Source organism: Lathyrus oleraceus, chromosome 7 (assembly GCF_024323335.1).
Source record: "Lathyrus oleraceus cultivar Zhongwan6 chromosome 7, CAAS_Psat_ZW6_1.0, whole genome shotgun sequence".
In the NCBI taxonomy this organism is placed as follows: Eukaryota; Viridiplantae; Streptophyta; class Magnoliopsida; order Fabales; family Fabaceae; genus Lathyrus; species Lathyrus oleraceus.
In genome coordinates this window covers 63,143,294-63,158,071 of record NC_066585.1, presented here as the reverse complement: position 1 = coordinate 63,158,071, position 14,778 = coordinate 63,143,294, and the positions used below count along the sequence as shown (strand labels likewise).

At 33.9% G+C, this 14,778-nt stretch overlaps 2 protein-coding genes across 2 annotated transcripts; both read left to right on the top strand.

Annotated features, from left to right (window-relative positions):
• Positions 1-5,622: 5,622 nt before the first annotated feature.
• LOC127105591 (probable CCR4-associated factor 1 homolog 11) lies at positions 5,623-6,499 on the top strand. The gene has a single exon (XM_051042785.1). It carries the CDS (start codon positions 5,684-5,686, stop codon positions 6,497-6,499), a length of 816 nt encoding a protein of 271 aa, XP_050898742.1. The 5' UTR covers positions 5,623-5,683.
• A 4,714-nt stretch (positions 6,500-11,213) lies between these two features.
• LOC127105590 (probable CCR4-associated factor 1 homolog 9) lies at positions 11,214-12,158 on the top strand. The gene has a single exon (XM_051042784.1). It carries the CDS (start codon positions 11,343-11,345, stop codon positions 12,156-12,158), a length of 816 nt encoding a protein of 271 aa, XP_050898741.1. The 5' UTR covers positions 11,214-11,342.
• Positions 12,159-14,778: the final 2,620 nt, after the last annotated feature.

The window sequence follows — 14,778 nt, the reverse complement described above, 5'->3', positions numbered from 1 at the left end:
AGCTACCATGAAAATGAGTAGCTAAGTCATCCATTTGTCAAGGTTAGATGTAGGTGATTTCTAGCTTTGTGTGTAAATGTAAGGATCCTCATATGTAAACTCTTTAACGGTAAATATATGATGAAAACTTTGTTTCTATTTAAAACTATTTGTGTTGGTATTTGATCGAGAGATGTTTACCGATTCTTGACCTAGGTTTTCATCCAAACTTGTTTGTTAGCTAGAGATAGTAACGAATGATTTTGTTCACCATAAGGTTGAACCAAAAAGTTGTCATTTTGATAGATTGTGTTCGAGAGAAACAATGGATCAAAATAGCAAAACTCACAATGGGTGTTCGAGAGAAACGCATTGAGAGGACCTTGTGAAATTCTTTATCATCTAAAGGAGTTTATAATATTGTTGACCGAGCAAATACATGCAAAGTGATCATTGAAACCTAACTTTGACAATATTTCTCATTTAATCAAAACATAACTTTTACCGCAATTAATTACTTTGTATGCAAGATAACTTGATTAAAACCAAAACCCTATTGTTACATTAAGTTAAGATTAATTCAACCATTGAACGGCAGTGATATCTTACAATCTCTGTGGATACGATAACAAAAACCCGACACGAAATATACATTTCAACAAAATGGCGCCGTTGCCGTTGACCAACATCCAGCCCAAATCACACACCTCTACTGTGCCGATCCCAGTGGCACATTTAGTCCATTCCATCCTCACAAATGTCGAGATAGATGTCGCGAGGATAATCGCCAATGAGCTGAAGACCGTGGTTGAGAGCGGGCTTAAGTCAGGGGCTCGTGTTAATTGTCCCTTGGCCTTACCGTGTTTGATTATGAGCTTATGTGTTCAGGCTAGGGTGAGACTTCCGTCTCGTGGGCAGGTTCGAATCCCGGCACCTATAGATGATAGGTATGTGGCTAAGTACTGTAGAGCTAAGACTACCGGTGGCAGTGCAGCCTCAGGAAGTACTCGGGCTGCTGATGGTCCTAGTGCTTCTTCTCCCGGACTTGATCCGTACCTGCAGGCTGTTTGTGACTACAGTTTTGAGTGGATGGCAGCATCCCAACGAGCTATGATTGATATGCACAGCAGTATGCAGAGGTTGGAGCTGCAAGGTAATGACCCCTCCGGTGCTCGAGCATTATTAGCGCGTGAGCAGTTTATGCTTAACGCTAATTGGCCTGTGGACAGGCCAATCTATGGTGAGGGGGTGGACGCTGAGGCTGCTGATGATGATGATGTTGATGATGAGGCTACCGGTTCTGAGGCCGGTAGCGAAGAGGAGTCCTGAGCCCTTTGTGGGTTAAGTTTTTGTGTGTTTTCAGTTTTTATGTTATTTCTTTTTGTATCTTCGGATTTTGTATTTTGACTATGGTGTGTACTATTGGGGTGTTTTGTCCCCCACGAACAAATTTATATTTTCAGTAATGTTATTTATTTTTGTTTTTAATTTTGTGTGTTTAATAAATTTTTGGGTGATTGAGTGGCAAACCCTTCTAGATTGGTTGCTCCTCAAGAAGTACCCAATGAAGGTGCATCCGAGCTTGGATGACAATGATAAGAATAAACAAGTGAATGAAGCTAAGGTACATGGTTACCGTCGGCTAGAATTTTAGAATGCATTAGGAACTTTACTCTTTTTGGTAAATTGAATATTGTCTTTTTGCAACATAATTGAATGAATGCTTCATCTAGAACTTAAAACCACAAATTGTGAGGAAACCTCCATTGTTCACTTAAATGCTGGATTCTAATAAGTTTTGTTGATTCATGTGATTCATTATTTGTCTTTTATTATTGTGAAATTGTGGAAGCAATTAGAAATGATCAAGGCACTTGGTTTCTTTCGAGCACAACTACATCCAAAAACAACTTACCTGTGAGCAGAGAGAGTATTTGTTAACCCCTTTGAGCCTAAACAGTTGAATCTCGGCTTGAAATAAAGCGAGATCTCAAAAATCTTTTTTTTTACAACCCGGAAAATCTTGATTATTGTTCTTTTGCCGTAAAAAGTTAAGAGCATTCACTTAGGGTGTGGAAGAAATAAGTTGGGGAGAACGAAAAAGAATTGGTAAGTACCACAACTCTTGAAAAAGATAAGAAAAACCGAGCAAGCATAGAAAAATATATGTATAGAAAATATAGAAAAGAAACATCTGTTTTGTATATTTGATGTGAAAGAAAAGAACAAAAATAGAAAGAATGAAAATGAATGCTTGCTTGGAAGAAAAATAAAATTTGAGTTGTGGAATATGTGTTGTGAAGGTTTCAAATAAGAAACAAATGAAACAAAGTCGAGTAGTGTGAATAATACTGTGAATGTCTCTTTTGCATCGGCACTTTCGTTTCAATGGCCTTAGAAATGACCCTTGTTTGTTAACCTAACCAAGCTTCAACCGAAAAGCCCTTAGTGATCTTTATGCTTCCACAGTACCATTTTTAATTGATTAGACATTGTATGAATCTGTTTGATTTCTTCGTTATTTGTTAGAGAGTGAGATTAGTCCCGCGGTTGCAAACGCGCAAAATCTTCATTCCTTATTCGAAGAGGAGAGATAGGATGATTCATTCAGAATAGTATTGTTGTAGATAGATGAATATTTTGCATTGCTATTTAAGTTTAAGTTCCTAGGTATTATTTTATTCGAACCGTTGGGAACTTGTATATGCGAATTTCGCTTGTGTTTGAGCCGTTTATCCAACTTCGGAGAAACCGTTTCTTAAAGCAAATCCTCTTGTCCTTCAAGAGGCATACTTTGCTTGAGGACAAGCAAGAATCTAGTTGGGGAGAGTTGTTAGATGCCCAAAAGTGCTTATTTGAGCTATCATATGTGGGCATCTTTCACTCTTTTTCCTTGCTCTAATTGTCAAAATCACATTTGTTTTACATGGAATGCGTTACATTGATAAACAAGCTTGGTGCCTTTGATGTGTGTGTTATTGTGCAGGAAAGGCATGAATTAATTGATAATAAAGAAACAAAAGAATTGGCAAAGGAACCAAAGAATAGGAGCATTTCATCTGCCTGCTCGCTAGGCGAGGCTGTGGCGAAGAATGGGTTCGCTAGGCGAGCTCCTGGCGAACAGCTCCAGTAAATTAGCAAATTAATTCGCTAGGCGAGCTCAGGGCGAAGTTTGCAGCGAATTCATTCTGTTTTGGTGAAAAGTGCAGCCAACACTCACTCGCTAGGCGAGGCTCTAGCGAGTCCCCAGCGAGCATTCCAGTAGCAAAACCTCTCAACCTCGCTGGGGCGAAGGTTGAAGCGTGCCCTTCGCTAGGCGAAGGTATGTTCGCTAGGCGAACATGACAGTTCAGCAGGCCCTGTTTGCTCTGGGCGCAGGGGCTTTTTGTGCTCATATTTGACCTTCGCTAGGCGAGCCATTCTGCTCGCCTAGCGAACATGACAGTTCTGCACTTGTCTATAAGTAGCAGGTGCCACTTTTGGGCACCATACCTCATTTTTACCAACTTTTCCATTTTTTGTACTTTCTTCTAGATATTTTACAGCATTGTTTTGTGGGAGTTTTTATGCCCTAATTTCATTTCTCTTCATCTAGCAACCATCTTCCACAAAAAGAAGGTGGATTCCCATCCAACTTCGATTATCCGACTTGGATGTTGATCAACCTTCTTTCCTTACTTGCCGACCAAGCTACCATGAAAATGAGTAGCTAAGTCATCCATTTGTCAAGGTTAGATGTAGGTGATTTCTAGCTTTGTGTGTAAATGTAAGGATCCTCATATGTAAACTCTTTAACGGTAAATATATGATGAAAACTTTGTTTCTATTTAAAACTATTTGTGTTGGTATTTGATCGAGAGATGTTTACCGATTCTTGACCTAGGTTTTCATCCAAACTTGTTTGTTAGCTAGAGATAGTAACGAATGATTTTGTTCACCATAAGGTTGAACCAAAAAGTTGTCATTTTGATAGATTGTGTTCGAGAGAAACAATGGATCAAAATAGCAAAACTCACAATGGGTGTTCGAGAGAAACGCATTGAGAGGACCTTGTGAAATTCTTTATCATCTAAAGGAGTTTATAATATTGTTGACCGAGCAAATACATGCAAAGTGATCATTGAAACCTAACTTTGACAATATTTCTCATTTAATCAAAACATAACTTTTACCGCAATTAATTACTTTGTATGCAAGATAACTTGATTAAAACCAAAACCCTATTGTTACATTAAGTTAAGATTAATTCAACCATTGAACGACAGTGATATCTTACAATCTCTGTGGATACGATAACAAAAACCCGACACGAAATATACATTTCAACAATCATATGAAGAGTGTCCTGCTGCATATAATCTGGTTGAAGATACTTAAATAGGGGCAACTGTTACACTCTGATTTTGACCCTGAATCGCCGATTCAACATATCCATCATAGCTATTGCATCCATACATATCATAACATGCATTCCATACCGCATAGTGTGTAGAATATCAGTCGAAATAATTTTCTTGGAATTACAGGCGATCCGGTTGAGTTAGTCGTCAGATGTGCGTCAAATCAGTAGACGAAAATTTTTAAAATCAAACTTGCAAACACCAGTTTTATTGTACTTGAAGAATGACTATTTGTTGTGTTATCTGACCCATTTGAACCTCCAAATTTTTGAAAGAAGCAATGATATTCCTTTGATTATTTCTTATTTCTCCTTTGTATTGTTCCTTTTCTTTTTTAATAATACTCTTCGCCCTTAACGTCAAATTTAAAAATATATATTCTATTTAAAGTGTCTAACTTCTTTAAAAAAAAATCTTATATTACTTATGTTATTTAATTCATTTCATATTTTACCGATATTTAATATCACAATAATAGTTATAGCAAACACTATACCATTTGTATTTTCCTAGTCTAGAGTCTCTTTGTAAATCTTGCCTCACAAATATTGTAAATTTTATATTTCTTTTAGGATTTTATGTAGGTAAGTTGTAAGTTTTTCTTTAAACTCTATATCATGTCAAAAATAAAAGCTTTAATTTACATATACATTGTCGATCACATCACTATGTGAATTAACAACTCATTAATCAACTAAAAGTATTGTAGCATAAATAGCCTCAACCTATCTGAAAATATTTTATAGAAATTTAATGATATATTTTATAAATTCAAAATAAGATGAATAAAATCACAACTGACTCAAAATATAAAAATCAAATTTGAATTTAAGTTTACAATAAAAGAGATAACAAACTATAATGAAAGTTAGAAAGGTTAAAAAATATAAAAATTATAACAAATTAAAAAGAAAACTCTCAATATAATTTTTTATTAATTAATGCTATAAAATCAAATCTAATTTTGTTTATAAAATCAAATCAAATAATATTTAAAAAACTATAAATTAAGAAATTAGAAATAATTTTTGAAATATTTATTTGAATATTAATTCAAATCCTACCAAATAGATATTTATTAAAATATTTTTGAAAAACTAACCTAATAAAAATATATGATTAAATAACTTATTCAATTTATTTCCCACTTTCCAAGGAATATCTTTTCCGGGTTTAGGGTTTACTTTTAATATAAAAAAGCCAAATCTATTCTCATCTCATAGCATCACACAATCCTAGTATTCACCTGCAGTTTTTTCTCTCTTTCAATTCAACTTCAAAATCAATTCTTCAAGAAACTCAACATGAGCATGTTGAAGGAAGTCATTATCCGTGAAGTTTGGGCGTACAATTTAGAGTATGAATTCAATCTCATCCTTCAAGCTATCTCTGAACATCATCTAATCATTTCAATGGATACTGAATTTCCCGGCGTAATTCATTCCCCAAAAATTGACTATCGTCATCTTCTACCCTCTGATCACTACCGTTATTTGAAAGCCAATGTCGATGATCTTAAACTCATTCAAGTTGGACTCACACTTTCGGATTCTGAGGGAAACCTTCCTGACTTTGGAACCAATAACAGTTACATCTGGGAGTTTAACTTCTGTGATTTTGACGTCAATCATGATCTCTGTAATCAAGATTCCATTGATATGCTCCGCCGTCAAGGGATTAATTTTGAGCGCAATTTATTTCACGGTGTGGATTCAAAGCTTTTCGCTGAACTAATGTTCTCGTCGATACTTGTTTATAACGATTTTGTTACTTGGGTCACGTTTAGTAGCGCTTATGATTTTGGATATTTGGTGAAGATCCTGACCGGAATGAATTTACCAAACTTGTTAGAGGATTTTTTGAAAATGGTTAAAGTATTGTTTGGAAAAAGTGTTTATGACATGAAATATATGATGAAGTCCTGCAACTCTCTTTATGGTGGTCTCGAGCGGGTAGCTACTATGCTTGATGTGTGTCGGGCAGTTGGAAATGCTCATCAAGCTGCATCAGATAGTTTGTTGACGTGGCATGTATTCGACAAAATGATAAAGACTTATTTTAAGGATGACAAAGCTGCCAAACATGCCGGAGTGTTGTTTGGATTAGAAATTACAGCTTAGTAAATAGATTATAAAAAAATTGTAATGAAAATTCAAATATATAAAATATTCATTCTTTTTAATATATAATTTCATTATCTAATTTCTATTTATGTCTTTATTTTGGTGGGAGTGTATGGTTAGTAAGAGAAAACAAGTACTTAGTTTAACAAGTAAAGTATAAAGCTTTTTGATGTCTGCTACAATATATATTAAAGAATTATAGAGAACATTATGAACTTCATTAAAATGTGGCTTCGTTGCATTTTTTGTGCTCTCAATCCACTGTTGAACTCTCTTGTATGGGCCAATAATATGATCATGATCCTTCTAGTCTAAAAGCTGCATCCAAAAAATATGTAATATCACCATGTTATCAGAAATTATCACTTAAATGGAAACTTGTTTCAACTATACCTTCCTATTTTTCTTCTAAAGCTTCTTCGTGCTTATATCAACAAAATATATAACAACCATTAAAGCGATTATTGTCAAAAAGAGTACTAAAATTATCAGAATGGCATGTTTGTAGAATTTGGTAAAACTTAGTATCAATACTTAATTAGTATTTAAAACAAAAGGTGAAAATACATGTCCAGAAACATATATGTATGTAAACAGGAAAATGACACTTCACAGTGCCTTCTTCAAACCCCTAGTCTTTTTTTCTATCATTACAATTACTACTTGAAATTCATAATAATTGCCACAAAAACAATCACATAATAATAAAATTAATCAACGAAAGAAAATGATAAATTATTGAAATTAAATTAACCCCCAAAATCCCAACCAAAAACAAGAATCCATTTATAGTCCTATCTGTTTCTTGTAAGAGCTAGCTGGATCTGGTGTCTCAATCATGAAGAAAATTACATTAAACTAATTTCTTCCTCTTTACCCACTTCAAAAGTGAGAGAACAAATTTAATATATAAAATACTTTTAGGAATTTAGAATTGAGTATTCTTCATACACATTAAAATCAATTAGTAACTTCAAATATAATTAAATATTCATCCATTTATATAACTATGTTGTAGCTATAAATGGAAACTTGTTTAAAACTATATCCCCCACTCTTAACATCCTATTACAAGCATCTGGATCACATATTCATCACAAATAAACAAGTTCATGTTAGAACAAGAGTTGGTTTTTTATTTATATCTTTGAGTTTTGATGATAATAATTTAGTATTTGTGTGAAAACAATTTTGATATTCGAATGATTTATTATTGTGTAACTTTAATATCCAGTTCTGATTCTAAGTTTATGATGTTCAACGTCATCAATTTCTGAACATTTATTCTGAATTCCTATTATGTGATTCACTCATGAGAAGTTCTGAAAAACGCTATGTTGTTGCTACCATATTCTTTCTGCTTCTGTGTTGATTCACTCTTAATAAGTTTTGGAAAGACGTTGTGTTGTTGCTACAATGTTCTCTTCGCTTATGTTTTTGGACGTGACTCTGATCATCAAACTTCTGAAGAATGACAAGCTTATGAAGTTTTGTTACTTAGATGAAGACTCTGAAGATGTCAAGCCAGATGCTGTCAAGGTTCTAGCTGAAGATTTTCTGAAGTTTTGTTACTTAGCTGAAGACTATGAAGATCTCATCATATTTGAATAAAACTTTGTGTTTCATTAATACATAACCAAATAACAATAAAACCCATCATATTTGAATAAAACTTTATCATTTATTATTAAAAATCAAATTAGATAAAAGTGGAATAAAAAATATAAAATAATAACATTAAAATCTGGTTGTAACCAGTATTTGTTAATAAGTCCAACTGTTATTGGCATTACCTGTCAAGTCCAGTTGTAACTGGTATCTTTTTAAAAAAAGGACTGGTTGTAACCAGTATTGTTTACGAGTCCAATTTTTATCGGCATTACCTCTCAAGTCTGGTTGTAACTAGCATTTTGGTTTCAAAATCCAATGGTAATTGGTACCTGTAAGTATGGTTGTAACCAACATTTGTTTGCAAGTCCAATTGTTATTTGGCATTACCTGTTGAGTCCAGTTGTAACTGGCGCTCAAATTTTAAAATCCAGTTGTAACTGGTATCATTTTAAAATCTGGTTGTCACCAGCATCTGTCAAATCTAGTTGTAACTGATATCCTTTTAAAGTCTGGTTGTCACTAGCATCTTTCAAATCCAGTTGTAACTGATATCCTTTTAAAGTCTGGTTGTCACCAGCATCTGTCAAATCAAGTTGTAACTAGCATCCTTTTAAAGTCTGGTTGTCACCAGCATCTGTCAAATCCAGTTGTAACTGGTATCCTTTTAAAGTCTGGTTGTCACCAGCATCTGTCAAATCCAGTTGTAACTGGTATCCTTTTAAAGTCTGGTTGTCACCAGCATCTGTTAAATCCAGTTGTAACTGGTATCCTTTAAAGTCTGGTTGTCACCAGCATCTGTCAAATCCAATTGTAACTGGTATCCTTTTAAATTTAGGTTGTCACCAACATCTGTCAAATCCAGTTGTAACTGGTATCCTTTTAAAGTATGGTTGTCACCAGCATCTGTCAAATCTAGTTGTAACTGGTATCATTTTAAAGTTAGGTTGTCACCAGCATCTGTTAAATCCATCTGTAAAGGGTATCTTTACGTTTGGTTGTCACCAGCACCCTTGAAGTCCAGTGGTAACTGGAACTAATTCGTCTAAGGATGGTGGCGATCTACGTTTATGGTATAAGTCCAATTATTGTTGGCACCTACAGAGAGTTTTCTGTCCTTTTTGACCCCGGTGCTTCCTAGAAAGCTATCGTTTTGACTTTTTCAGTGACAGTATTTTCCGAAATTTTTGATCGGACGATTGTCTTGTGAGAAATATCCGGATTTGTCAAGAATGTTTCAAGTTGTCATTAAGTCATGTATGAACCTATTGATATACTCTCTTTGAACTTTCAAATGTCGTCAGGTCACGTTTGAACTTACTGTCAGAACTCCTTGACATTCCCCATCATTGTCAGGTCATGTATGAACCCGTTGCTGAACTTTTTATTCCAGTATTCCCAGGTCATGTTTGAACCTGTTTTTAAGACCCTTTTTCTTTGATTATTCCAGTGTTGTCAGACCATTTATGAACTTGTTGTGGGAATTTTCTAAAAAAAATATATATATATTCGAGTTGTTAGTAAGTCATGTGCGAACTTACTGACGGAATCTCTTGTATTCAAAGTGTCATATATCAACTTTCACTTTGAGTACTCCCCAGTGTGTGTCTGACTCTCCAGCATGATTGTTATCCCTAGCGAGTTATTTTACCCTATTTGCCTGTTTCTCTGTGGGCCATCAGTATTCCCCACAGATTGTTTTGTCTGGAATGACATCTCCTGTTAAGGATTCACTATGTCCCTAACAGATAAGTTCAGAAGCAAAAGTCTTTCATCCATGCATATCACATCATAGCATTTCCATTTCAGGATCAAAATCCGGGTATTCTTAGTATTTAACTATCTCCCACCGTGATCATATGAAGAGTGTCCTGCTGCATATAATCTGGTTGAAGATACTTAAATAGGGGCAACTGTTACACTCTGATTTTGATCCTGAATCGCCGATTCAACATATCCATCATAGCTATTGCATCCATACATATCATAACATGCATTCCATACCGCATAGTGCGTAGAATATCAGTCGAAATAATTTTCTTGGAATTATAGGTGATCCGGTTGAGTTAGTCGTCAGATGTGCGTCAAATCAGTAGACGAAATTTTTTAAAATCAAACTTGCAAACACCAGTTTTATTGTACTTGAGGAATGACTATTTGTTGTGTTATCTGACCCATTTGAACCTCCAAATTTTTGAAAGAAGCAATGGTATTCCTTTGATTATTTCTTATTTCTCCTTTGTATTGTTCCTTTTCTTTTTTAATAATACTCTTCGCCCTTAACGTCAAATTTAAAAATATACATTCTATTTAAAGTGTCTAACTTCTTTAAAAAAAATCTTATATTACTTATGTTATTTAATTCATTTCATATTTTACCGATATTTAATATCACAATAATAGTTATAGCAAACACTATACCATTTGTATTTTCCTAGTCTAGAGTCTCTTTGTAAATCTTGCCTCACAAATATTGTAAATTTTATATTTCTTTTAGGGTTTTATGTAGGTAAGTTGTAAGATTTTCTTTAAACTCTATATCATGTCAAAAATAAAAGCTTTAATTTACATATACATTGTCGATCACATCACTATGTGAATTAACAACTCATTAATCAACTAAAAGTATTGTAGCATAAATAGCCTCAACCTATCTGAAAATATTTTATAGAAATTTAATGATATATTTTATAAATTCAAAATAAGATGAATAAAATCACAACTGACTCAAAATATAAAAATCAAATTTGAATTTAAGTTTACAATAAAAGAGATAACAAACTATAATGAAAGTTAGAAAGGTTAAAAAATATAAAAATTATAACAAATTAAAAAGAAAACTCTCAATATAATTTTTTATTAATTAATGCTATAAAATCAAATCTAATTTTGTTTATAAAATCAAATCAAATAATATTTAAAAAACTATAAATTAAGAAATTAGAAATAATTTTTGAAATATTTATTTGAATATTAATTCAAATCCTACCAAATAGATATTTATTAAAATATTTTTGAAAAACTAACCTAATAAAAATATATGATTAAATAACTTATTCAATTTATTTCCCACTTTCCAAGGAATATCTTTTCCGGGTTTAGGGTTTACTTTTAATATAAAAAAGCCAAATCTATTCTCATCTCATAGCATCACACAATCCTAGTATTCACCTGCAGTTGTTTTTTCTCTCTTTCAATTCAACTTCAAAATCAATTCTTCAAGAAACTCAACATGAGCATGTTGAAGGAAGTCATTATCCGTGAAGTTTGGGCGTACAATTTAGAGTATGAATTCAATCTCATCCTTCAAGCTATCTCTGAACATCATCTAATCATTTCAATGGATACTGAATTTCCCGGCGTAATTCATTCCCCAAAAATTGACTATCGTCATCTTCTACCCTCTGATCACTACCGTTATTTGAAAGCCAATGTCGATGATCTTAAACTCATTCAAGTTGGACTCACACTTTCGGATTCTGAGGGAAACCTTCCTGACTTTGGAACCAATAACAGTTACATCTGGGAGTTTAACTTCTGTGATTTTGACGTCAATCATGATCTCTGTAATCAAGATTCCATTGATATGCTCCGCCGTCAAGGGATTAATTTTGAGCGCAATTTATTTCACGGTGTGGATTCAAAGCTTTTCGCTGAACTAATGTTCTCGTCGATACTTGTTTATAACGATTTTGTTACTTGGGTCACGTTTAGTAGCGCTTATGATTTTGGATATTTGGTGAAGATCCTGACCGGAATGAATTTACCAAACCTGTTAGAGGATTTTTTGAAAATGGTTAAAGTATTGTTTGGAAAAAGTGTTTATGACATGAAATATATGATGAAGTCCTGCAACTCTCTTTATGGTGGTCTCGAGCGGGTAGCTACTACGCTTGATGTGTGTCGGGCAGTTGGAAATGCTCATCAAGCTGCATCGGATAGTTTGTTGACGTGGCATGTATTCGACAAAATGATAAAGACTTATTTTAAGGATGACGAAGCTGCCAAACATGCCGGAGTGTTGTTTGGATTAGAAATTGCAGCTTAGTAAATAGATTATAAAAAAATTGTAATGAAAATTCAAATATATAAAATATTCATTCTTTTTAATATATAATTTCATTATCTAATTTCTATTTATGTCTTTATTTTGGTGGGAGTGTATGGTTAGTAAGAGAAAACAAGTACTTAGTTTAACAAGTAAAGTATAAAGCTTTTTGATGTCTGCTACAATATATATTAAAGAATTATAGAGAACATTATGAACTTCATTAAAATGTGGCTTCGTTGCATTTTTTGTGCTCTCAATCCACTGTTGAACTCTCTTGTATGGGCCAATAATATGATCATGATCCTTCTAGTCTAAAAGCTGCATCCAAAAAATATGTAATATCACCATGTTATCAGAAATTATCACTTAAATGGAAACTTGTTTCAACTATACCTTCCTATTTTTCTTCTAAAGCTTCTTCGTGCTTATATCAACAAAATATATAACAACCATTAAAGCGATTATTGTCAAAAAGAGTACTAAAATTATCAGAATGGCATGTTTGTAGAATTTGGTAAAACTTAGTATCAATACTTAATTAGTATTTAAAACAAAAGGTGAAAATACATGTCCAGAAACATATATGTATGTAAACAGGAAAATGACACTTCACAGTGCCTTCTTCAAACCCCTAGTCTTTTTTTCTATCATTACAATTACTACTTGAAATTCATAATAATTGCCACAAAAACAATCACATAATAATAAAATTAATCAACGAAAGAAAATGATAAATTATTGAAATTAAATTAACCCCCAAAATCCCAACCAAAAACAAGAATCCATTTATAGTCCTATCTGTTTCTTGTAAGAGCTAGCTGGATCTGGTGTCTCAATCATGAAGAAAATTACATTAAACTAATTTCTTCCTCTTTACCCACTTCAAAAGTGAGAGAACAAATTTAATATATAAAATACTTTTAGGTATTAGATTTTATTAGATTTAATTCATATTTAAATTGTATTATTTTCTTAGCCCCTAAGTTTGTTAGAGGGTATTTTAGTATTTTATCCTATTGTAGTAACCCTAGTTTTAGCTTATAAATAGGGTGTCAATCATTGTAACTTTTAATCCTTTTTGTAGCCGTCATTCTCTTAATAGAATATTCATTTTTTATTCTACCTTTGCACCAACAATTGGTATCTAGAGCTCCGGTTCGGATTCATTGGGAAACACGGGAAACACGAGTGAACGTGAGGTCTTGTGTGTTTGATTTTGATTCTTAGATTCGTGTTGAATCTTGAACAAAATCTGATCAGAATTTTAATTCTGTGGGTTGGGAAACACTGTGTGAGAAATCTGAGTGTACTGTGCAAGGTAGAAAGATGAACAGAAACGGCAACATGAACACCAAACTTCCAGTATTTGACGGTAAAAACTGGAATCGTTGGATGATCCAAATGCGTGTACTGTTCGGTGCTCAAGATGTTCTAGATCTTGTCACTGATGGTTATGTTCCGGTAGCAGCAGATGCGACGGATGAACAGAAAAACGCGCAGAAGGAAGTAAGGAAGAAGGATCAGAAAGCATTGTTCTTCATTCATCAATGTGTTGATGTAAATGTGTTTGAGAAGATTGCAAATTCAACGACAGCAAAGGCTGCGTGGGACACACTGGTTAGATGTTATGGTGGTGACGCATCAGTGAAGAAGGTGAAGCTTCAGTCCTTGAGAAAGCAATATGAGAATCTCAACATGAAGAATAATGAGAAAGTTTCTGAATACATCTCCAGAGTGATTCTAATCACTAATGAGATGAAAGCGTGTGGAGAAACTCTTTCTGAAGAAACAATCATGGAGAAGGTATTGAGATCCCTTACTTGTCAATTTGATTACATTGTGGTAGCAATAGAACATTCCAAAGATCTGAGCACCATGAGAATTGAAGAGCTGCAGAGCAGTCTAGAAGCGCAAGAGTTGCGTTTAACTGAGAGAACTTCTGAAAGGGAAGTAGAGCAGCAGGCTCTGAAAGCAACTTCTGATAGGAGGTATCAGAAGCAGTCAGAAGCCAGGAGAAGATCTGATGGTGGTCAGAAGTCAGAAAGCTCAACCTCTGATAGACAAAAGAATGCTCAGAAGGGAAAAGAGAAGTATGACAAGAAGAAAATCCAATGTTACTGCTGTAAGAAGTTTGGTCATTTTGCTAGAGACTGTTGGTCAAACAAGGAGAGAAAATCAGAAGAAGCAAATATAGCCAGAAGTTCTGATGACGAATCTGTGCTATTGATGGCCTCTGAATCTGATGATATGGATCTGATAGACTGGTGGTATATGGACACTGGCTGTTCAAATCATCTTACTGGAAACAAGAAATGACTGGTTGACTTTGACTCTGAAAAGAGGACAAAGATCAGATGTGCTGATGACAAATATCTTAATGCAGAAGGTATGGGAAATGTCAGAGTGATTCTGAACAATGGGAAAACAGCATTGATTCAGAACGTGTGGTATGTACCTGGCATCAGAAGCAATCTGATGAGTGTGGGACAATTAATTGAGAAAGGTTTTTCAGTTACCATGAAGGACAATCTTCTGAAGCTGTATGACCGCAATCAGAAGTTGATTATGGAGTCAGAACAGGGTAGGAATAGAACATTCAAGGTGAATGTCAGAACTG

What these genes read in the sequence shown, in the direction of transcription:
- LOC127105590 (XM_051042784.1), top strand. Translation starts at nt 11,343, where the DNA reads ATGAGCATGTTGAAGGAAGTCATTATCCGTGAAGTTTGGGCGTACAAT.
- LOC127105591 (XM_051042785.1), top strand. Translation starts at nt 5,684, where the DNA reads ATGAGCATGTTGAAGGAAGTCATTATCCGTGAAGTTTGGGCGTACAAT.